At 44.7% G+C, this 22,751-nt stretch overlaps 1 protein-coding gene and 1 non-coding gene across 3 annotated transcripts; one reads left to right on the top strand and one right to left on the bottom strand.

Moving 5' to 3' along the window:
- Positions 1–3,277: 3,277 nt before the first annotated feature.
- On the bottom strand, positions 3,278–17,812 carry Tmem218 (transmembrane protein 218). Of its 2 annotated transcripts, none has more exons than XM_040730104.1 (4): positions 17,646–17,812; positions 7,841–7,951; positions 6,934–7,036; positions 3,278–3,965 (listed from the first exon to the last, which is right to left on the bottom strand). In XM_040730104.1, the coding sequence occupies exons 2-4, from the start codon at positions 7,948–7,950 to the stop codon at positions 3,831–3,833; spliced, it is 348 nt and encodes a 115-aa protein (XP_040586038.1). In that variant the 5' UTR covers position 7,951; positions 17,646–17,812; the 3' UTR covers positions 3,278–3,830. The 2 variants fall into 2 exon arrangements, with proteins under 2 accessions (XP_040586038.1, XP_040586039.1); XM_040730105.1 differs by lacking the exon at positions 17,646–17,812 and adding an exon at positions 17,403–17,628.
- LOC121133580 lies at positions 10,525–10,631 on the top strand. The gene has a single exon (XR_005870463.1). It is a non-coding gene; the product is annotated as a U6 spliceosomal RNA (small nuclear RNA).
- Positions 17,813–22,751: the final 4,939 nt, after the last annotated feature.

Raw genomic sequence — 22,751 nt, 5'->3', positions numbered from 1 at the left:
GAAACGCCGTGCTCCCGGTGCCTGAGCACAGACACAATTCCTCTAGTGCATTTTTACATTCATTATCCGAAACCCTGGATCAGAAAAGAATCTACTTTTCCCTCCTTTTTACCAGTGAGAAACTTAAGCTGCTTATCAAAACATTACTCAGCATGCTTTTCTGATTTGAGACAGTTCTAAAATAATAGACAGTATTGCTTCACTGACCAGACAAGCATTCTGTTGTAATGGAGCTGGGAGGGTCCTTCTACTTTAGCTCATCGGGATACTGTCCTGGAAGGCTACGGAATGACTTGTTCTCTCGTAGACTTCCTCTCCTTTTTACTTTCCAAACAGCAGGGACTTGACAGTGTTTCTGAACAGTGAACAAACAGCACTAGCTGCCCTGTAGAAAGAATGGCTAATGGACACTGCAATGATTTGGGCTGGCATCTGAGGGCTAACCCTGTCTCCAGGCAGGCCCGGAATATAAGGATAGATACACCAGTAGGGGTGTTGAAGCCCTGTCTCCAGGCAGGCTCTAAACATAAGGAGGCATCACTGTAGGGATGCCCCATGTTGACATCTCTGAAATTCATTGTTTTGCTCAGCCTTCCACTTCTGGATTTTTGTTATTTTTTTAAAGGTTGGACATGATTTATCTTGACTATGTAAGAAGTAATCATTTCATCTCACCTTACTAGTTATTACAGATAAGAACTGTGGAAGGCAAGCCGAGCTTAAATACTTTACATGGTGTATGTGTGCACACGTGTTTGTGTCTACATTGTATATAGTCAGTTCTTAATATATAACCCTGTCATTTACATCAATTTACAAAAATTGTACAGAAATGATATCTGGGAAGGAATTTAGGGTTCTTTCACCTTTACCAAATTCCCATGCAGATAACTGAAATCTCATAGCTATTAACTAGTGACTTTATAGACACCTTTTATTGTTTGGTTTTGTAGAGGTTTTTAAAGATTTATTTATTCATGTATTTTATGGATATGAGTGCTCTATCTTCATGCACACCAGAAAAGGGAATCAGATCCCATTGCAGATGGTTGTGAGTCACCATGGGGTTGCTGGGAATTGAACTCAGGACCTATAGAAGAACAGCCAGTGCTCTTAACCACGGAACCATGTTTCTAGCCCCAGTTTTGTAGGTTTTTATTTTTAAGCTCAAGAACAATTCTATCTGAATTCAAAAGACAAAACCCCCAGCTAGGTAGGCTGTTTCCTAGAGGAGGAAAATGCGGAAGAAAAACAACTTTGTGAGACGAGCATTTGTCCAGGACTGGCAGCTGGCACCACATGGCAGGAGGCAGTGGCTTCAGAGGAGGAGTGAGGAAGCCCAAAACTTCAAGAAAAGCATACTTGGGTTCTGACAGACATCCGAGAGAACGAAGAGAAAGAAAACGTTGCCTCTTTTTGAGTTAGTGCCTAGAGGTGAGGGGACCTAAGTGCAGCATCTCACTAAAAGGATCGCTATTCCAGCTATCTTGTTAGTGTGGCTAAAGAGAACCTGCTATCCTGGGAGTGATCCCTTGGCCAGGGGACTGACCCAGCCCAGCTGGGATGTTAGGTTTCTACTCAAGCCAGGGATTCCACTCTCTTGACTAGAAGTTTAGCCTCAATGGGTCTTTGCTGCTATTGTAACATTGCTCCCTCTGAAGCGGTAACCCTAAATCATTTATGAACTAGATCAGGGATCAGAGCCCCCAAACACTTCTGGTGTCTTTGGCCTCTAGTTGGACACACTCACAAAGGAATGAGAAAGACAAATCCATTTCCAGGAACCTCTATAGGCCCTTCCAATGTTGCCTTGGCAACAAGCTTCTCAGGAGGAGAGACACATGACAGTCTGTGATTGTCAGGGTTGGTGCTCTGGTTGGGCCGGCTAAGGCACCCTGTAGGAAGGCTCACAGTACCCTGGAGGCTTTGGGGGTACTGTGAAGGGGCCTGAGTGCCAGACTGCCCACGTCCCTCACAGCTTCCACATGTTCCCCTCTCCCCTCCATTCCCAGAGCAATGTTTTCTATTTCTTCCCCATGGGCCCGAGGCCACACTAAGAATCCATTTCATTTGAGTTTCTAAATAAAACTTCATCTGGAAGCTTTCCCAAAGTTAAAGAAGATCAAGGAACCAGTTCAAGTGTACCCGTCCTCACCAGTCTTCATTCCCAATAGTCACTGGTTCTGGCCCCTGGTCACCTGAGGCTGAGCTCCCGTGAGGCAGCGGGACTGGCTTTTCTTACACCTCACCAACAGCATCAAGGAGAGACAGGAAACAGAAGTGCTTTCAAGTTCTCAACAAAGGAGGATTTTCCTCTATCGTGAGAGACTGGATCCTGCCACATCTAGGTTTGCAAATTGGCTACTGTGTTAAGCCTAAGTGAGTTCATCACCTTAAACCTCAGGATTTTTCTATTTAAAAGTAAGAGCAATCATAACAAATAGACTGTCAAAAAACTAAAGTCTCAAAGGAGTCACTACAGCCCAGGCATCTAGCAGGCATTGAGTCACCTTTCCTGTGGCTTCTGGCTCTCACACTAGAAGTCCCAGAGGGATCTGCTCTGGAGAGGCAGGACGGCACTTCCAAAGCAAAACCAGATCAGGGCCTCCACCCCATTTAGTGACAAATTTTATTGATCTGGGAAGTTAGACAAATGTCAGGTATAATGCCGAGAATATACATTCCTTATTAACTTTGGAGAAAGAACCTAAAGATGAAAATAGAGAGGCAGGCATTGGGGCACACCTGTATCCTAGCAGTCAAGATGGCCTAGGTAAAAGGATCAAGAGTTGAAGTCAGCTCAGGGTCCCTAGTAAGACCCTGTCTCAAATCAACCAACCAACTAACCAGCTGACAAGCTAGATAAGAGTCAGGTCTGATGGTTCAAACCTAAAATCCCAGCTACTTGGGAAACTAAGGCAGGATGGCAAGTTCAAAGCCTGTCTGGGCTACTTAGAGAAAGTTTCAAGGCTAGCCTGGGTAACTTAGTGCAATTGTTCTTCAAGAATGCTTGCCTATCATGTGTGAAACCCTAGGTTCAATTCCCAATACTACCAAAGAAAAAGGGAAAAGAAAGGGCCAAAGCCCAAACAGGACTCCTACACGACACTAAATACTTAAATAAGGCACCCAGAGGCTACCACAAACCCCAGGAGAAGACCCAAGACATATGGCAGGAAGACATCTAACATTTCCATACCTCTCCTAATCTCTAAGCAAACTTAAAATGTAAATATACAAAAGCTGTAGGCAGGAGTTTGAAGAGAAAGCCCTTTGGTAGTTGTTTATGGTTTTATTGGAACTCAGGCAAGTGCCACTCACTGCCTTTACAGAGCTCTGTGGAATTACATAAGGAGTGGTCAGTAACCGCTGCCTGACACACCTTCTGAGCTGTTACATTACAGCAACCTTTCGTGTCTGAGTGGTTCCAATCACTCAACTAAGAACTTATAACTTACACGTTATCAAAAGGGACCAGGTTCTTCTGTTGGTGGACAGAGCCTAAAACTCCATCTCCTTAAATGCACTACTGACGGCTTGACTGAACATCTATCCCAAGCAGATCACTGTCACTACTTTCCATTCAAAACAGACAGGAATCCCAGAGCGTGGGCACTAAACAGACCGTCGTATCCATCTTCAGACAGTGACCATCTACACCCATGGAGTCTGTTTTGCTACTGAGTTCTTGGAAGGCAGGGCTCAAGAGGTTTGTCTTGGTGACAAATGGTCATTCCTCTGGTTGAAAACACGAAGGCTGTCATTGAGCCTCCAGAGAGAGCCTCTGTGCTCATCCATGGCATCAAAACATTCCGTTTCCATTACTGCGCTCAGCAGGACCGCAGTGGTTTGGCATAGATTGGTTCCAGCACATGTTGAGTAAGAACCAAGAAGAGGCCTCCAAGAAAGATGGCGCTGAGAAAAGCCAGCAGGGCATAGCGGCCGATGAAAAAGGCATCCACAATCTGGAGAGAGAAAATATCAAAATGGAAATCACCGCCATGCCAGCGCCCTGTCCGTGTTCCCCTGAGATGTGATGGCTGTGCCCAGGTTTTCTTGGTAACTTCCAGTAGCATCCTGCCCTGGGTTCTCTCTGCACATGAGTAAGAAAACTTTCAACTCCCTGAGTAGAAGACACAAGGTTTTTAAAGAATGGCGTGGGGGAGGGGGGGAGAAGAGCAACAGCTAATAATAATAAGGTACAGGAAACAAATTGCTCAATTTAGAAGAAAGGGTGGCTTTCAGATGAGGTGACTGAAGCTTTCACCAGAAGAGTTCTGAGCCCTAATTGCAAGGGAGTGAGGAAAGTGGCCACTTATCTAAGATATTAAAACACTAAAAGGATATGTAACTTGCCCCGCCATACAGTTGGTTGCTTGGTAACCAGTCATATGTGAAGCCCTAATTCTACTGGTCTTTGTTGACAAAAACCTGTATCTGATCCTGGCTCTACCCAGATGTCTGCTATCCATTTCTAGAGAACAGAGCTGTCTTCTACCCAGTTAAGCAGTGGTACTTAAATGGCTGGGGACAGCAGGCCTCATAATCCAAATGAGTGCCTAACTTCATAGAAGCCATGCGAACTCATTTCCAGGCGAGGTTCCCAAATAGCAGACAGTAACTGTCACAGCCTAAGCAATGGCCCAGAGATCCTAATCCCTAGAAGCACACTGATTGCATGACAGTGGAGTTAAGGTTGTGACCTTAAAATAGGGAGATTGGCTTGGATTATCCAATCCAGGCAGGCCCAAAGTAAACAGAGTCCTTGAAAACTAAAGACACTCTGGAGGTAGAGGTAGGCGACCTCCAGTGAGCTTCAGACCAGCCAAGGCTACATAGTGAGACCTTGTCTCAAGAAACAAAATAAAATGAAAGAAGAGACAGAAGACAGGTTTGGGACAAGAAATACGAGATGGACACAGTCAGAGAGGTGACACATTGATGACTCTGAAGAGGGCCATAGACGGAGGCCGTGGGCCAGGCACTGGGATCAGCCTCTACAGCTGGAAGAGGTCAGGAAATGGGCATTCCTGCAGAACCATTGGAAAGATGCATGGGCCCGCCCACCCTTGATTTTAACTCAGGGAGACTGATGATGGACTTGTAACCCACACAACTGTAGATGATAAATTTATGGCAGGAGCCATTTCGTTGGCAGGAATTTGTTATAGCGGCAACAGAAAGCTAATACAGTGTTGATGCAGAAAGTTCTTGTACCACCTAAGCAGCGGTACAAGAGATCCTAAGACACCAGGAAGAAGGCTGCAGCCACCTCCTCTGCTCCAGAGACTACCCCACCAGTCAACTTACAATCAAGGTCAGTTTGATAAAACGGCTTTAACATAACTTTGACCTTGGCTCTGGTACTGAACAAGTCTCTTGTGGGCTACATGTTTGCTCGCTCGACTGTTTCACTTTTTAATTAGCCAATTAGCAGGCCTTGGGTGCAGAAGGCCCAGGCCATGTATTATTGATACAGTATTGAGCCAGGCTGCTGCAGGGGCCAGGGCTCAGAACCTGAAAGTGAGAACTCCGATTCTGCTGGCCATGCTGACAAACATATTTTTCTCAATCCCTGTTGTCTCCTGAGTCTGAAACTCCTATGACAGAATAGAGGGATTGATTTAGAAGCGGTGCCCGCTCCGTGCAGTTTCCAGCGGTCACATTTGCAGCAATTGCAGCACACATCACTCTTTTCTCCTAAAAACAAAGACACTGGGGTGGGCCAGATGTAGAGAGAGCCTGACACCCAAGGGAATAACCCCTGGGATCTGTGTGGTAAGCACAATTTCCCTTAGAGTTTCCAACTAACTTTCTTCCATCATTAGTCCTGGGTAGAGATAGAAGTATGTGTTCATTTTATGTCAAAAATTATGTAATCCTGTGGATGTAGCAAATTGACAACCTGTCAGATCTGGAGAATGGCCTCTGATATTCTGTTGAGTTCCAACAAGTTTGAAGATTTTGAGGACAGAGCTCAGCTTAAATCCTTATTCTGCTTCTTCATGGACAGTGTCAACTCAGGCAGGTCACTGGAACCTTTTACCCAGAAAAACAATAGTACCTCCTTCATATCTCTTGGGGTTGTTTTGTGGTTTCAATGAGACCACAAAGTGTTTAGCTTAGGTGTTGGCATACAGTAATCCTTTAAGAAATGTTAGTTGTTATCACCTTGTTTCTATTTCAAAATTAAAATAGTTACAGAGAGGAAACAGAAGGCCACAAGAAGATGTAACGGGACAGAAAAGGTCGGTACCCTTAGCAAGAGCCTATGGGTTTGAGACCAGCTACACGTGGTAGAACGGGAGCCCTCAAATCAGGAATGAACCAGGACAGGTGAGGTCTGCAGAAATGGGACAGAGAGACAGGTGACACAGGACAGGTGAGGTCTGCAGAAATGGGACAGAGAGAGGTGACGCAAACCGATTTGCAGAAGTCGGGGCTGGAGGATGTGGTCGAAGCAATAAGGACCCACCTGCAACTTCCCCTTCCGCTTCCCCCACTGTTCTTGGTGGAAATGATTCTCTTGGCACCACGAGTAGGAAAAGTCAACCTCAGAGGATAGAAAATCATGTCACTCAGCACCCTGAGAGCACTACATCAATTCTGACCCAGGATCTGCGATTCTGAACCAAGGCTACCAGGAACGGGGAACACCACACTTAAGTCCTCTGCCAGTTTCGGGTTCCCAACTCTTCTCTGTCTGTCTCCACAGTAAGCAGTGGCTTTCCACACTGTCATTCCAGTCTATGCAAGCAGCAGATGACAGCGCACCAGTGAGCCACTGCCTTGTGGTGCTGCAGGTGGGAACGGCCCAGGGTAAAGGGACGGGGCCTTGCGACGCCCTTGGAGCCCCGTCGTCGTTGTTTGAACAGGTCACAGGAGGATAGAGGAAGCTGACATAAGGGGCGAAATGAAACCCAACAGCTTTACCTTCATCTCGACCTCTGGGGCTGGGAGTTCACTGGCGCGAGGGAAAAGCAGCAGAACTATAGTAATGATCAGAGCACCGAGGAAGACAAAGACGATGGAGAACCTGGGGGCAAAGAGACCTGAGTATCAAAAGCGCTGATGACAGTCAACTTCTGGTCAGCTGGGCCCGTGCTGGCTCCTCCCTGGGGTCAGCATCTGCGTCGCAGTCCCTTAAGGTCACAAAGTCCGCCACCCAAAGCCTTGCTCTCTAGACAGGTACCACCTGGGCACATTCCTGTTTATTTCTGGTAATTCTAAACTCCTAACAATGGGAATTTATAGTTTTCTGCACACACACACACACACACACACACACACATACACACCCCTCCTCCATCCACCACACACTTCTGTTATCTTCAGACCAGAACATTTCAGTAAATACTGTAGCTCTCTGTTTGTTACTGACATGACCCTCCCAGAGAATGTATCTCAAGCGTCTCCAGAGCTAGGTCATAGCCTGATACAGAGAGCCAGGCCAACCCACTGTAACGTTGGTGTCCACGGGCCCAGGCTAGAGCCTTAGGGACTGGACCAAGCATGTATCATAAATCTCAACAATTAGATAAAACTTCCGCCTACAACTCCCAAGGAACTCAATAGCAGCCAAAGCAGATTTTCTTGTCATCTCTGGTCTCCCCCATCCCCTCCCCAGTGAGAACTGAAACACACTTCCACTCTCCTCCCGCCTCTGCCTGAGCATAAATAACACAGTTAGTGCTTATGAAAAGAGGTTAAAATGCAACTCATTCAAACTGCCAGTAATTACAAAAATGATCTTCTGAATTCTAAATGTTTAATGAGCGTCAGCGATTTTTTGCCTCTAATTGCTTTTACCTAGGACTCCAGGCTGGAAAGAATGCCTTACCTAGCTATCCCAGAGGCTCTGGACAACAGCACACACAGCAGCAGCACCAAGACCCAGATCAGGGCGAGGAGGAACACGCCAGCACCCACTCCCAGCACCATGCCAGCCATCCTAGGGGATAGAGAGCAGCATTAGCCTCTGGGTGGACCCCCTCATCCCCACCATAGAGTGTGCCTAGTATTCAGACAACATAGAGAGCCTGAACTCAACATGAGGCAGCCGATGACCAGCACATCTGGAAGCTCACTCATGATGGGTTTTTAATTTTCAGGAATGTCCAGCCCCAGAATCCCTTAATGAAAACCAGGAGTGCAGAACCCAAGCTTTCTTTGTGTAGGAATAGGGGTGGAGGATCTAGGGGCTGGGGTGAGGTTGCTTTCTGCTCTCCTTGTTGTCAGTTCAAATCTGGTCTCTTCGGCTCTACTTTGACTCCTACCAGAGCTCACATTAGAAATCTGAGCTCTCTCTGTCCACAAATCCTAACCAAGGGCTCTCAGAAGGCTGCAGAGCCCACACAGAAGTTGAAACTTCAGTTAAAGCTGAGTCATGAAGTTGGACTTAGCAGTCAAACACAACGTAGAAATTTCCACTCTGTTGTCAAGTATTTACTCACAGAAGAAAGAACCCTTCCAGTCCCTAAAAGAAGATGTCACCCTTTGGGGCACTTACAATACGCTAATTGCTTTGCTAGACCTGGCGTGTTTAGTCATGGCAATCAGAAACATACTATTACATCTGAGCTATAAAAGGTATCTTGTAGGTTTCTTATTTTAATTGCAGTTTCTGTAGTTAATTGTAGTTATTTATTTAGTTATTGTATTTATTGTAGCTATTCTGTAGTTTATTGTAGATGGATTTTTCACTGGGTGACCAGCTCACAAAAAAATGACACAGAGACTCATGTTAATCATGAAAACTCGACCTTAGTTTAGGCTTGTTTCTAACTAGCTCTTATAACTTAAATGAACCCATTTCTATTAATTTGCTTTCTGTCCTATGGCTTTATGACCTCATCTCTGTACCGCCCATCCTGCTTGCTCTACATCTCCCAGCATCTCCACCTTCTTCCCAGCATCCTCGCTGTCTAGAAATCCTGCCTGGCTATTGGCCATTCTACTTTTTTATTAAACCAGAATGACACATCTTCATAGTGTGCAAAAGGATGATTCCACAATAGCTTATCAGCTTATTGTCTCACAGAACAGTGGGTGATTAGCGAAATGGCGTTTTTAAAACCTTAATATGTAAAATGGTAACATTCTAAAGTATACACCCAAAGCCTGATGGGTAAGCAGGAGCTGGGCTCACAGTCCACAGTGGCCCTGACTGAGACCTCAGCCCATGGTGCATAGAACTAGAACCAAGGAAAGAACAGTGTATAATACTGGACCCTCAAAGGGTCAAGCAGTATTTGAATAGATTCTGAAAAATCTACTAAGAACTTAGTTGAAGAGAGCAGGCCAAGTGACTCAGGCTATGACAAAAAAAGAAGAAGAAAAAAAGCCAAACAAAGTGAAATCTGAATCCTAACCCTGTATTACCTGCAAGCACAGAGCTAGGGTCCCACTAGCAGACTGTATGGGATTCCTAGTAGAAAGATTAATGACAACAAGCTGATAAGCTATTGTGGAATCATCCTTTTGTACACTGTGAAGATGTATCACTCTGATTGGTTTAATAAAAAAGTAGAATGGCCAATAGCCAGGCAGGATTTCTAGACAGCGAGGATGCTGGGAAGAAGGTGGAGATGCTGGGAGATGTAGAGCAAGCAGGATGGGTGGTACAGAGATGAGGTCATAAAGCCATAGGACAGAAAGCAAATTAATAGAAATGGGTTCATTTAAGTTATAAGAGCTGGTTAGAAACAAGCCTAAACTAAGGCCGAGTTTTCATGATTAACATGAGTCTCTGTGTCGTTTTTTTGTGAGCTGGTCACCCAGTGAAAAATCCATCTACAATAAACTACAGAATAGCTACAATAAATACAATAACTAAATAAATAACTACAATTAACTACAGAAACTGCAATTAAAATGAGAAACCTACAAGATCCCCAACAGACTAACGAAAGTCACTGTTGGGGACACCGCTCAACAGGCATACAAGGCTTCTTCAAGAGTAAATGTGGGGGCACTGGGGAGGTGGTTAAGTTGGCAAAGGGTCTGCGGCACAGCATGAGGCCCTGAGTTCCAGTCTCCAGTACTCATGCAAAGGCAGTGGTGTCCATCTGCAATCCAGCACTGGGGAGCGTGGGAAGGAAGGCCCTGGAGCTCAAGGGCTAGCCAGTCTAGCCAACTGGCGGACTCCAGGTTCAGTGGGAAATCCACTGAAAAGCAAGGTGGAGAAGCAATCGAAGAAGACACCTGGTATGGACCTCTGGCTTCTACCACTTGCAAACACACATGCACACACACATGCACACACCCGCATAAACTCACACCCAACCGGCACACAAAACTTTCAAAGAAGACATGAATATGAAATAGTCTGGGAGACACAGATCAATGGTAGAGCACATGCCTATCACAAATGAGGCCCTAGGTGCAACCCTCTGTACCACACGGAATATAAAATTTTTATCTTACATTTATTATGCAGCAGTAATCATGGACTCATAGTAAATGTAAGCACCTCAGACTTGACTGTTGAAAGATTCTTATCCTGGATTATAAAAAATGAAAGCAGCGCTTGCTTCGGCAGCACACATAGTAAAACTGGAACGATACAGAGAAGATTAGCATGGCCCCTGCACAAGGATGACACGCAAATTCACGAAACGTTCCATATTTAAAAAATAAATAAGTAAAACAATAAAAGCAGCTCTTTAGAAAAGTGACAGAAAACACAAGTGACAAGATGAAAAGCCGAATGTGAAAAAGATATACGAGGCACACACTAGCAAAGCAAATACAGGGAAAGGAGGAACTGGGGACAATGGCAATAAACAGAGTTCTAGTCTTCAGGATGAAGGCTCTGGAGATCTGCTTCACAGTAATGTAAACACTGAGCACTACCCAACTGCATGCTTCGAACGGTTAGGACAGGAAATGTCATCGTGTGTGGTCTGCATAAATGGGGAAAGCAAAAATAAAATGTAAGCCAGTGAAGCCGTATTAGTAACAAGAAAATACAGTTCTGAAAACAATAATTTAACCAAAAAATGTAACCTGAAGGAAATATGGACCTAACAACAAAACCTCAAAGTGTGGAGTCAAAAGAGACAGAGGCACCGCAGTAACTGGCAAACCCAAATGAATGGAGTTTACTGTTGTTTCAGAGATAGATCAGAGAAAAAATGAGAATAAACATCATACAGAGGGTAGCTGAATGGCCAATATAGGTAAAGGTCCTTACCTCATTAGTCACCAGAAAAATGCAAATAAAAAGCAAATGAAGTATCTCTGTGTATATCTACCAGATAGCCAAAAGGTCAACGGCAGACAGTCCATAAAAATGTAGAGCGTTATGCACGCAATCAATCATACAAATGACAGTATAAAGCAATACAGGTGAATATATTACCATTACACCCAACAATATAGGTGAGTTTCACAAGCATTAAGTGAAGGACAGAGTAAAAACTTCACTGTAGACTCCAATTATATGATGTTCGAAAACAGGTCCAATTGCTCCGGGGTACCTTGAGTGACTGATGATAAAATTGGTTGATCTGGGCGTTGGTTACCTGGCTTTGTAACTTTGGTAATCAGTATCTAGCTATAGATACTTGGGGTTTGTGCCATTTTCTATTGTGTTGCATTTAACTACAAACCCTTTTGTGAAATGACTCACTAGTTAAGTGAAATATACTTTCTAAAAGGTGTAGATTCCCTTTAAAATAAAAAAAGGGGGGTACAGATTCTTTATGACACACGAATCTACACAGACACACACACAACACACTCCAGACAGCAGAACACTGGGCAGGACATTCCATGATATTTAGGGGGTGGGGTGGGGATAGGGGGCTGGTATGAAACACACTGGTCATGAGACAGCTCCTGAAGCTGGGTGATAGGTGAGTAGATGTTGACTTCACTATTTTCTTAACATTTGAATGGAGTTCAGACTTGCATGATAAAAATATGTATGCACATGCATACATGTATAAATATGATGAAAGCAACAGATATTTGTAAGATTTTTATAGCTAAAATTATGCAGCTTCATGAAAAGGTCTTTTAAAAGTACCTGGACAGTGGGGTAAAGCAGGTTGTGTAGAGAAGTAACTCCTGCTTTTAAATTTTCCTAATGTAAAAATTCAGTGCAATTCTAACCAAAATCCAAAAATATGTTTTTTTTAAGGAACTGGAAAATGAATCCCAAATTCACACAGGAGAATAAAGAGCCAAGAATAGCCCACAGCACTTGAGAACTAGGAATGGCAACATGCCTTTCTTGTCACCAACTGCCGCAGACACATTATGAAACCAAGGTAATTAAAACAGTGGGACAAAGACACATGGACCACAAGCACGAAACTGAAAGCTCAGATGCAGATCTGTGCATTCGTGGGAATTCTGTACTCCCGAGGAAGAAGACAGCTTCATGGCCCAGTGTGTAAAGGGTTTCACAGTGGTGGCAACATGAACGATTATCTAACCAGAAAACAATAAAGCTCGACCTCTACTCTGTATCATGTACAGAAGTCGATTTTTAGTGGAAGCTATTCATAATGGAACAGCATATGTTTAAATATATGAATGTTCAGACTGACTACACTAGAATACATAATGAAGTACAGTAGCCAGATGCTTGCACCTAAACTTAGAATCACCATGAGTGGGGAAGCGCCACGTGCACACTATGCAGGTGTGTTGTGCTGGCAACTCAAATACCACGAGCTGTGCTGCCCTTCAGTTACAAGATTTTTCTAGACTGAGGAGCAAGTCTTGTTAGAGCTCCAAACCACAGATCAGTATAATTTTCCCTTGATTTATTACATTCCTGGAAATTACACTTCATTAAACTGTGCCAAAAATTACATTATGTTAACACACACACACACACACACACACACACACACACACACACGGAGTTAGGTTCTAGGCCCAGATAATTATTCAATGAGAACACTGGAAAGTTGCACGAGATGCAGGGCAATTCTTCATTTGAGGGCTGTCCCAACGTTGCACTCTCTCAGCTCTCTGGTATATTCTAACTACAATGATAACTAAATATGGCTCACAAATGCTCACATGTCCCTAAGGGACATGCACCTCCCTTGAAAAGTTCAAACAAAATTCTAGACACTGTCATATAATATAAGGAGATACACACGAGGACATTCATTGTCATTTCAATAGCAAAATAGGAGGGAAAAAGCTACGCACCTGTCAAATGGACTTATTATATCCTCACAATGAACACTTCAAATGAATGGATTTGATCTCTATACATTGACATGAATATATCTCAACAGCAGTGCTGAGTGACAAAAGAAAACAGCAACCCAGGAACAGTGGCACCTGTCTGTAACAGCAGCACTTGGGGACCCAGGAACAGTGGCCTGTGTCTGTAACAGCAGCACTTGGGGACCCAGGAACAGTGGCCTGTGTCTATAACAGCAGCACTTGAGGAAACTGAGGCAGAAGGATTCTAGCTCAAAGCCAGCGAGGCCTTATCTAAAACAGTCACAAATGGTACACGTACAAATCTATAAATAAATAAATAAATAAATAAATAAATAAATAAATAGCTGTTCTTTCTTTTTTCTCTCCCGGGGACGGAGTTCAGAATGGTCCAACATTTTTTGACATACCGTCATGGGCTTTCCTACAAAAGAGCCTTTAACAAAACTAGGCTGTTTTGAACCCCTGGCAACAGGATGGTTCATCTTCATACCAACAGGTTGGGAAAGCACTAAATCTGAATGTGGTGTGGGGGGGGTTCCTGCTGTAAGACCTCAAGTCCATATGAGGTTATCTAAAACAAAGGCACACATCAGCAGGGCCTACAGTGGTCCTACGTGTGCTAAGCATGTCCATGACAAGACCAAGTGTGCCTCCTTATGGAGGAGCAGAAAGTCATCGCGGAAGTGTTCAAGGCACGAGCACAGAGGTCAGAAAGTGACGTAGATATGGAGAAGCAAATAAATAAACGTAAGCTGTAAACTGAAATCCAAAGCATACAGTTTATATTTTAAACTTTAAAAAAAAATTGTCTTCAGCTGGGCGAGGTGCCACACTCCTTTAATCCCAGCAGTCGGGAGGCAGAGGCACATATAAATATTCAAAGTATAACAGTGGTGTGGGTACGGGGCTGGGGAGTAAAGTGCTTGCCCTGAAAGTGGGAGGAGTTGAGTTACATCACTGAACCCATGGGAAAAAAATGCATATAATTCCAATGCTGGAAAGGCAGAGACAGGGGGCTTCCTGGAGTCGCTGGCCAGCCTGTCTAGCCTAGCTATACTCCAGGTCAATAAGAGACACTGTCTCAAATGACAGAGTTCTTGAGGATAACACCTGAGGTTATTCTCCAGCTTCAACATGTGCATACATGCAAGCGTACCAACCCCGAACACACATGTTAAAACAACAACAACAACAAAAAACATGAGTACAAATTATATACAGCAATTCTGGTGTCTCTGGGAGGCAGGAGGGAAACAGAATGGGGCCAGCAAAGGGAACAGCAGGGATTTTAACGGTTTGCGATGTTCCTTTCTTTAAAATAAAAACCATGAGCAGAATGCCAGAATGCTAATATCTACTAATCTGGTTGGTAAGAACAACTATTTTATTATATTATCCAAACCAGAGATTTCAACAGCCCCTACTTTTTTAAACATTTGGAGGACTTCTTTTTCCTTGGTGTTTTGCCTTAATATGTCTGTGTGAAGATGTTGGATCCCCTGGAACTGGCATTACAGACATTGTGAGCTGCCATGTAGGTGCTGGGAATAGAACCCAGGTCCTCTAGAAGAGCAGCCAGTGCTCTTAACCACTGAGCCATCTCTTCAACTGTAAAGAGACTTCTTAAATTTTAAAAGGTACTGATAGCTTCATCTAGTGGCTTTAGGCCTATAATCCCAGCTACCTGAGTAGTTGAGGCAGAAGAATTTCCAGTTCAAGGTCCACCTGGGCAACTTGATAGGACTGAAAATAAAGTCACCAAAAAACAAAGACAAAACAAACAAACAAAAACCTAAGGGCTAGAGAGTTAGCCAATGGCAGAGCTCTTAGAACCAATTTCCCTCCCCCATATCAGGGTGTGTATTTCCAGATAAGGACACTCGTTTTACCTGGCAGGGGTGGGACAAACCTTTAATCTCCCAGCACTCAGGAGGCAGAGACAGGCAGATCTCTGTGAGTTTGAGGCCAGCCTGGTCTACAGAGTGCCAGGACAGTCAGGGCTACACAGAGAAACCCTGTCTCAGGGAAAAAACAAAACCAAAACCAAAACAAACAAAAAGAGCACTTGTCTTAGCTGTGGGAAAGGGGTCAAGTTAATATCCTAAGTGACCAGCATGACTGACTGAGCTGATGAGACAGCCTTGAAGGAAATGCCCACCTAGAATTAGCTGCACTGTTCTGGACACCATACAACAACCCGGAAGACGTGAACAAATCTCATCACGTAGAAGGCAGGGAAAATGACAGTTGGAGCTGGTAACATCAGAGACACTGATCTTCTATCCTCACAAACGCTGGCAAGCTTAGTGACATCAAGTTACACCAATGTTACGACTTCTAAAATGACAGTCATTATTTCATAACTGAACTATATATTCTCTTTTAGACTTTTTTATTTGTGTGGATAAGAGAGAGAAAGAGAGAGAGAGAGAGAGAGAGAGAGAGAGAGAGAGAGAGAGAGAGAGAGAGAGAGAGAGAGAGAGAGATGTGTACAGGTGTGAACCCAGGATCTCATCATGCATGTGTGTATATACATGTGTGATGTTTATGCAGGTGCCTATGGAGGCTAAAGAGAACAACAGATTCCCTGAACTGGATTATAAAATGCTTTTTTTAAAGTCTGGGAATTGGACTCCAATCTCTGGAAGAGCAGCAAGTGCTCTTGGCAGCTGAGTCAACGCTAAAGTCCCAGTGTCCTTCTGATTCTCCTGCATCATCTCCCCAATGCCCTTCTGATTCTCCTGCATCATCTCCCCAGGGCTAAGATTTACAGGGGTATGGACCACTCCCTGTTCATGAGGTGCTGGGGACAGAAATCAGGGCCTCGTGCACGGTAGGTGAGGCTGTGACTTCTAGGCTACATCTGCAAACCTCTGGAATGGCCAAATTATTTGTTAGTGAGATTTGATTAAAACAAAAAGTGTTTATTTACTTAAGATTCAGAATACTATTCAAACAGTCTTTGAGAGCTCATGGCTTAACCAACACAATTTTAAGAGTAACTTCATTTGAATCGGGTGACCTAGAGTAGAAAAAACAATCTGTGTACATTTAAACACCTTGTCTACAGCTGACAAGAGCAAGACATGGCCAGGTGTTCTGTTGTTGGTTTTCTCCCTGTGATGGAAGCCGTGAGGTTCTTGTTAAGTTTCTCTGCATGTAAGTGTGTGTTCTTCATTCATCCTTCATCCAAGGTTGGTTCTACGTGTCCTTTCAACAGTTGCCAGGGGAAACTGAAAGTCCTGCAGTCAGGGCACACTGGACACAAACTACAGTGCTCACCACCAAGTTGAGGATCTTAAGGGAGAAAACTGAGATCTGTCACAGAACAACTTCCTGTCCGGGGCAGATGGAGATTGCAGGGACAATACTGTGGTTTGAGGCTGCTGGTGGACCACACCTTGCCCACACCCCAATGTTCAGAACCAAGTCCTTGAAAGCAATAGAAAATGATAGGTTATTGAACAGGATTGCCTTTCCAGAGAAATCCTTTGAGATTCTCCTTGTTTTTTGTTTGTTTTGTCTTCGCTGTTGTTTTTTTGAGATAAGTTTTCTTTGTGTAACAGCCCTTGCTGTATTGGAACTCAATCTGTAGACCTACCTGACTGGCCTCGAACTCACAGAGACGCGCCTGCTCCCCAACCCCACCTCACCCGGCCTCCAGAATGCTGAGACTAAAGGTGTGTGCCATTACAACCGGCTCCTTTTTTTCTTTTCTTTCTTTTTCTTTTTTTGTTTTTTGTTTTTGTTGTTGTTTGTTTTTTCGAGACAGGGTTTCTCTGTTTAACAGTCCTGGCTGTCCTGGAACTCACTCTGTAGACCGGGCTGGCATCGAACTTACATAGATCCGCTTGCCTCGGCCCCCAAGTGCTGGGATTAAAGACGTGAGCCACCACCGCCTGAGCCTTTTTCTTGATTGCTTATTCCAAACCTTCAAAAGCAGTGAGAACAGCCAGATGTAGTGATGCACACCTCTCATCCCAGCATTCAAAAGGCTGGGGAAGGAGCATCGTAAGTTTGCGGCCAGCCCGGGATACACAAGACTCACCTCAAAAATCAAAACAAAAGAAAAGAAAACAAAATGAAGTCCTGAGAGCTCACACTTTTCTTTCTACTTTAAAAACTTCTGCCTCGTTTGGGCTTTAAACCATTAGGCTAATGCCTCCATCTTTGTTGGTCAAACCACAAGCAAGTCTGGGGACAATCACCTGCCGGGACGCCTAAAGACCACCAAGATGACACCTGATGATAACGAGAGGGTGCTCCGTTGTCCCTGATGCTGCCCTGTTTCCTGGGCCGGCTAACGATTCCGTAGGCTGGCCGTACCACACAGCAGCTCCCAGCCGCACAGCAGCAATCCCAGGCCGGCCGTAAGGGTGGCTTGCGGGGGCCCGCGCGCCTCCCGCCCTCGCCTTCCCGGCCTCCGCGGCCGAGCCTCCGGTGGTCCTCACCTGGCTCTCGGGTTCCTTAACCGGACTCACACCTCACCCTCCATCCTGCTCACCGGGGCTTTGGTCTACTTTGGACGAATCACAAGTGGGGTTTTATTTAGGAGATTTATGATGGACCAATCAAAGTCGCTCTTTCAGTACTTAGCTTCCTTCTCGTCAGCTTACGGTTTTGCTGTGGCTCCAGGCAACGCAGAGCGTGGTGGGCGGTGAGCACGTCGGTCTCCTTTACGCCCTCCGATTGGTCGGTCATGCACTGTCCTCAGTTTCGATTGGATAACCATGCTTGTCAATCACATCTCCTTAACCTCTAAACCCTCGGACAACAACCAGAGGACCAGTTATTATCTTCTCGCTGTCCGAGTTGAGATTGAGAGGAGCTGCTGGGTCAGTCCACCTGAAGGTGCGGAGGTTCCGCGGTCTACACTTTAGCGCCTGTCCTGCCATCTGATGACCAATCAGTCCCCAATCCGCGGGAGGGGCCCAGGATTGTGGGGGCAAGTTAAATCCGCTGGGCCCCTCAAGGGCTCCTAACATCCCTCATGAATTGAGTCCAGATCATCAGTTAAAATAACATCACGTTCTATTATCCTTACCCAGCCGTATTTTATTGGTCGTTATTCTTCCCTTTGTTTTTGACATGTGCCGAAGCAAGGATCAGTGAAACCAAGAGACAGACTGGGGGAAAGGACCGAGATCAAATTATTGCCACCCTATCCAGGCAGCTGGTCCACACTTAGAGAAGAGTGGTCTTCCTTAGCCTAACTGCTACCCAGAGTTTGTCGCGATTTTGTGCCCAGGCTTTGATTAAAAGATCAGGCCAGTGAAAGGAAACAGGGCAAGGTCTGCATCCTCCACTGTGGACGCAGGAATGGTAAACAGACAACAACCGAAAGCAATGCCAGATTTGAGAACTTTGGTCCTTGAACCTGTGTCCTTAGACAAAATATGGAAACACTGGGAAGCAAACTATTGGGTCCGAATCTCTGATTAAATGCATTCAGTCTCCCCGGCCCCAGCCCCATCCTTCCAATCTCAATATGTAGCCCTGGCTGTCCTGGAACTCGCTCTGTAGACCAGGCTGAGACCAGTTTGAGACCAGGCTGGCCTCAAACTCACAGATCTATCTGCCTCTGCCTCCCGAGTGCTGGGATTAAAGGCGTGCGCCACCACCACCTGGCCTGGTGTTTAAACTTTTTATTTCCTGTGTATGAATAGTTTGCCTACATGTGTGCATGTGTACCACATTCGTGCACATGTTCCTAAAGGTCAGGAGAGGTTGTCCCACGGTTCCCATCCCTTTCCAGCAGTCTGTCTAACCATGGCCCCATCTAAGGTAATGAATCCACTGATGAGGTCGAGGTGGAGCATTCAGGATCCAGTAGTCACTTTCTCCAAAGCCACGAAAGCCCATTCTCTACACCTTTGGGGAGCCATAGATCCAAACCATAAAGAACAAATCGTTTTGTTAAACAGTTTTCTTCTCTCCCAAGCAAACAAATGAAAACAAAACAACAAGAAACAGTGTTCACATGTCCTTCTCAAATGTGTGAAACCATTTGTTCTGCTATCAATAGAGTTCAAGTCCAACTTGGTCTACAGAGAAAGTTCCAGTACAGCCAGGGCTACAAAGAGAAGAACTTCTGTCTCAAAACAAACAGAAAACAAAACAAACAAACAAAAACAAAGCAAAATAAAAAACCAAGCCCCTTTCCTTTTTGTGTACACTTTGTATACATAGAATTCAAGTTTCCATGGCCATAAGTGAAGTTTGATTGCCACACAGTGTGCTCATTTGCTTTTATGTTGATTGTGCCTAGATTCCATGCAATAACAACAGCTGGGCTGTAACCACAGACTACGGGGTTCATAGCCTAAAATACCTAACTTCTGGGAACTTCAGGAAAAGGTTGATTCCTCTACCTTGGATGTCTCCTGTAAGGCCATGTGTTATAGCTATAGTTTAAACACTGAGGAAGCTGCGGCAGAAGAGTCTCAAGTTTGAGAGCAGCCTGAGTCACATAGCAAGCATGAGGCCAGCCAAGACTTTATACTGAGACCCCATCTCAATAAAACAACTACTAAAATGATGCTGATAACGAAGCAGGTTCAACTGGTTATCGGAACTGAACAGACCTTAGAAGTCAGACATTATCATTTTTTTTTCTCAGACTGGTAGAGACTAAGTTACTTCTTTTCTAAAACCACACAGTCAGTGGACAGAGAAAGTTCCAGAAGCCTTTTCTATCAGTACAACGTTTCTTCCATCTATGTTATCTCCTTTCTCAGGCAGAGCTTACCTTACTCAGGATGAGGCCAGTATTCTGTAAGCTGGAAGCATAGAAAGTTTGCCAAAACTTGCATAATTTTTATCCTATGTCCCATTGACACTAATACCATGAAGCTCCTATCAATATGTTAGGCATTTATACTTTATTTCAGCAATTTTGAATTGCCTTCTCTTTTCCATTTTTTTCTCCTTGCTTTTCAAAAATAATGTGGTCACTGTGTTAATCAACTTTCCAAAACCGATACAAAAGAGTGAGATAACTTCAAATGAGGAGAGGTCTAGTTTGACTCACAGCTTCCGAAGCTGGGTCTATCCTCCGTCGGTTCCGTGATTTGGCAGCCTGGGGCAACACATCATGGTGGGAATCATATGATTAGCAAAGCTGCTTAATGGGCTGTTGTCAGGAAACAGAGAAAGAAGAAGGAGCCCATGGCCTATTCAAGGGCACACCCCTCAGCTACAGTGACCTAACTTCCTTCTCTTTAGCCCCATGTCCCAAAGGTTCTACAGCCTCCCAATAGCACCCTGGATTGGGAATCATACAGGTCTTTAAGGGACACTTGTCTAAACCATAGCAGCTACTATAAGAAATCTTATCATCACATCTTCTCTTCTAAAAACATTTTGGTCCTTTCTCTTTCAGCCAAGGAATTTAGAGGTTCCAGCTAAAGATTGCTAAGGGAAGGATGGTTGGGAAAGCTCAGAACACACAGTTTTAACTCTGGAGTCCATAGGTAGCTATGTGTATGGAAGGCAGAAGGGCTGTCCACAGACTCCCTGGAATTGTGCGGCTTAATGATGCAAATGTAGAATAGCTGTAGCTTTTCTACAACTTCAAAGGAAATCCATGACCCCAACAATATTTAAAATTATAGATTCTTGCCGAGGAAGACTACTCCAGTGGGTAGTGGTGGAGAATGACCCAGGTCCCCCAATCTGTCAGGCCTTGCTGACTTTAAGGGAAGGCTCCATGCCTGCTCACATTAGCCCACTCAAGTTTTACCCTCTCTGCCACTCGGGAGGTGATAAAAATTCATCAGACTCACAGAATGGTTGAAGTCAGATGGTGATAAAATCCCCATATAATTCTCTCTGAAGAATGTTCTGATTAATAGAAACTGCAGAGGAACTAATTTTATGAAAATAGCGAACGGGATTGTTTCAGTTGAAGCGAGCCGAGAGAGTTGGTGCTGACGCCAAGCAGGAAGACGCAAACAACCCCATTGTGTGCGCTGACAGCTCCAATCCTGCCCCTTATTTATCAAATGTCTTTCCGCTGTAAATTATTAAGCTTGGATTTGGGGAGATGTGGGAGCTGACAGAATAAGACAATAGAACAGAAAGCAGACCTGGATCCCTTCCTTCAGTATTATTTCAGCATTGTGTTTTGTGAAAAGCCCAGCCTGCCTCCCCCCTCATCAGTGCTGGAGAAGGAGGATGGTTCTCTCTTTCGAGAGCTCAGAAATGGACGAGACAAAGATGAGACAAGTAATATGTTTTTGATTTAGGAATTATTTGCTAGTCCTTACAGATTGGAATGGTTTTCAGAGAAAATCAACCTGTTGGCTCACAACTGGGTAGCAGCGATTTTGTCTATTCTCTGAAAAGGTTGCTTTTACCCAGACAAAGGAGAGCTTGGCCAGCCTTACCATTAGGAAGCCCCAAATCAAATGTTTCAGGACACACAGCTGTCATATCTAGTTCACGTGTCTTAGCTGATAGGTGGGAAGGCCTTTCATACCCGGAGGGAGCTCCAAGGTTTATTTGTTAAAGCCAAAGAGTAGTAGACAAACAGGGAAAGAAGTTGAATTCTGACGATGTTCGTCTCCATTTGAGAAACCACCATTCTAATGGAGAGAGGAGTAATGCATTCACATGAATCTTAGGTGCAGGTTTTACTCTTTGCCTTCTAGGCAGCACAATGGGGGGCTGAGGCTGTTTCTTGCCCAGATACCGACTATTTACCTCTCAGGGCAAGTAATGGCACGGGCGGCGGTTGGCTGCCTAAGCAGGACCATTCATCCCTTGCGGCAGTCACTCATCGTTACTGTGTATTTTGTGTTATTTTGGAAAGTAAGAGTAAGGAATGAACAGAACCACAGAACTCTCGTCTTAGCAGGCAGAGTCAGTTATCAACAAATAAACACACAGCTGACGGCTTTAAGTGACATGAAGATACTAAGTGGAGGAAAAGGACAGTAAGTGGCGAAGGCTCACGGTGGCTGGGAAACACTGCTGCAGAGATGGCGGCCAAGGAAGGCTCCTCTGGTGAAGTAGTAGCCTGGGGAAGACCTAAGAGCTAAGCAAGCATGAGGAGCCCACAGAGGAGAGGGTGATGGGGCTCCCCGTAGTGGGACTTGCGGTCACCAGGAAGCATAAACATTTTTCTGAATGGAATGGCAGGCTGGAGTAGCTTTGAGCAGGCAAATGACATGATCTGACTGGTCCCATGCAATGTAGGACTGCTTCCTACAACTCCAAGCCACACACCAGGTTTTGGTGATTCCTCCTGGATTGTGTGAGAAGGCTCATGTCAAATCTCATCTGTGGGGCAGGCGGGGTTTCTTTGTGGAATTATGATTAGGTGGAAGTTAACATCTCTTGTCCTAAAAATCAGCGAGAGAACATAAAACCCTGGGTGGGCTGGAGAGATGACGTAGCTCTTGCTGCTCCCCTGGAGGTCCCAGGTTCTGTTCCCAGTACGCACATTGGCTGTGACACTGACCAGGCCACTGGTTCTGTCTTCTGGCCTCCACTGGCATGCACACAGAGACATAGACCCATACATATATACAAGCTAAAAAATAAAATTCTTTTTA

The sequence above is a fragment of the Mesocricetus auratus genome, unplaced genomic scaffold (genome assembly GCF_017639785.1).
Source record: "Mesocricetus auratus isolate SY011 unplaced genomic scaffold, BCM_Maur_2.0 Super-Scaffold_100022, whole genome shotgun sequence".
Classification (NCBI taxonomy): domain Eukaryota; kingdom Metazoa; phylum Chordata; class Mammalia; order Rodentia; family Cricetidae; genus Mesocricetus; species Mesocricetus auratus.
Note: the sequence above shows the minus strand (reverse complement) of the source record. Positions and strands in the feature narration are given on the sequence as shown.

What these genes read in the sequence shown, in the direction of transcription:
- Tmem218 (XM_040730104.1), bottom strand. Translation starts at nt 7,950, where the DNA reads ATGGCTGGCATGGTGCTGGGAGTGGGTGCTGGCGTGTTCCTCCTCGCC. An exon ending in AGAGCCTCTGGGATAGCTAG is followed by an intron (nt 7,037 to 7,840) that starts GTAAGGCATTCT and finishes CTTTGCCCCCAG; the next exon opens with GTTCTCCATCGTCTTTGTCT. An exon ending in CCCCAGAGGTCGAGATGAAG is followed by an intron (nt 3,966 to 6,933) that starts GTAAAGCTGTTG and finishes TTCTCTCTCCAG; the next exon opens with ATTGTGGATGCCTTTTTCAT.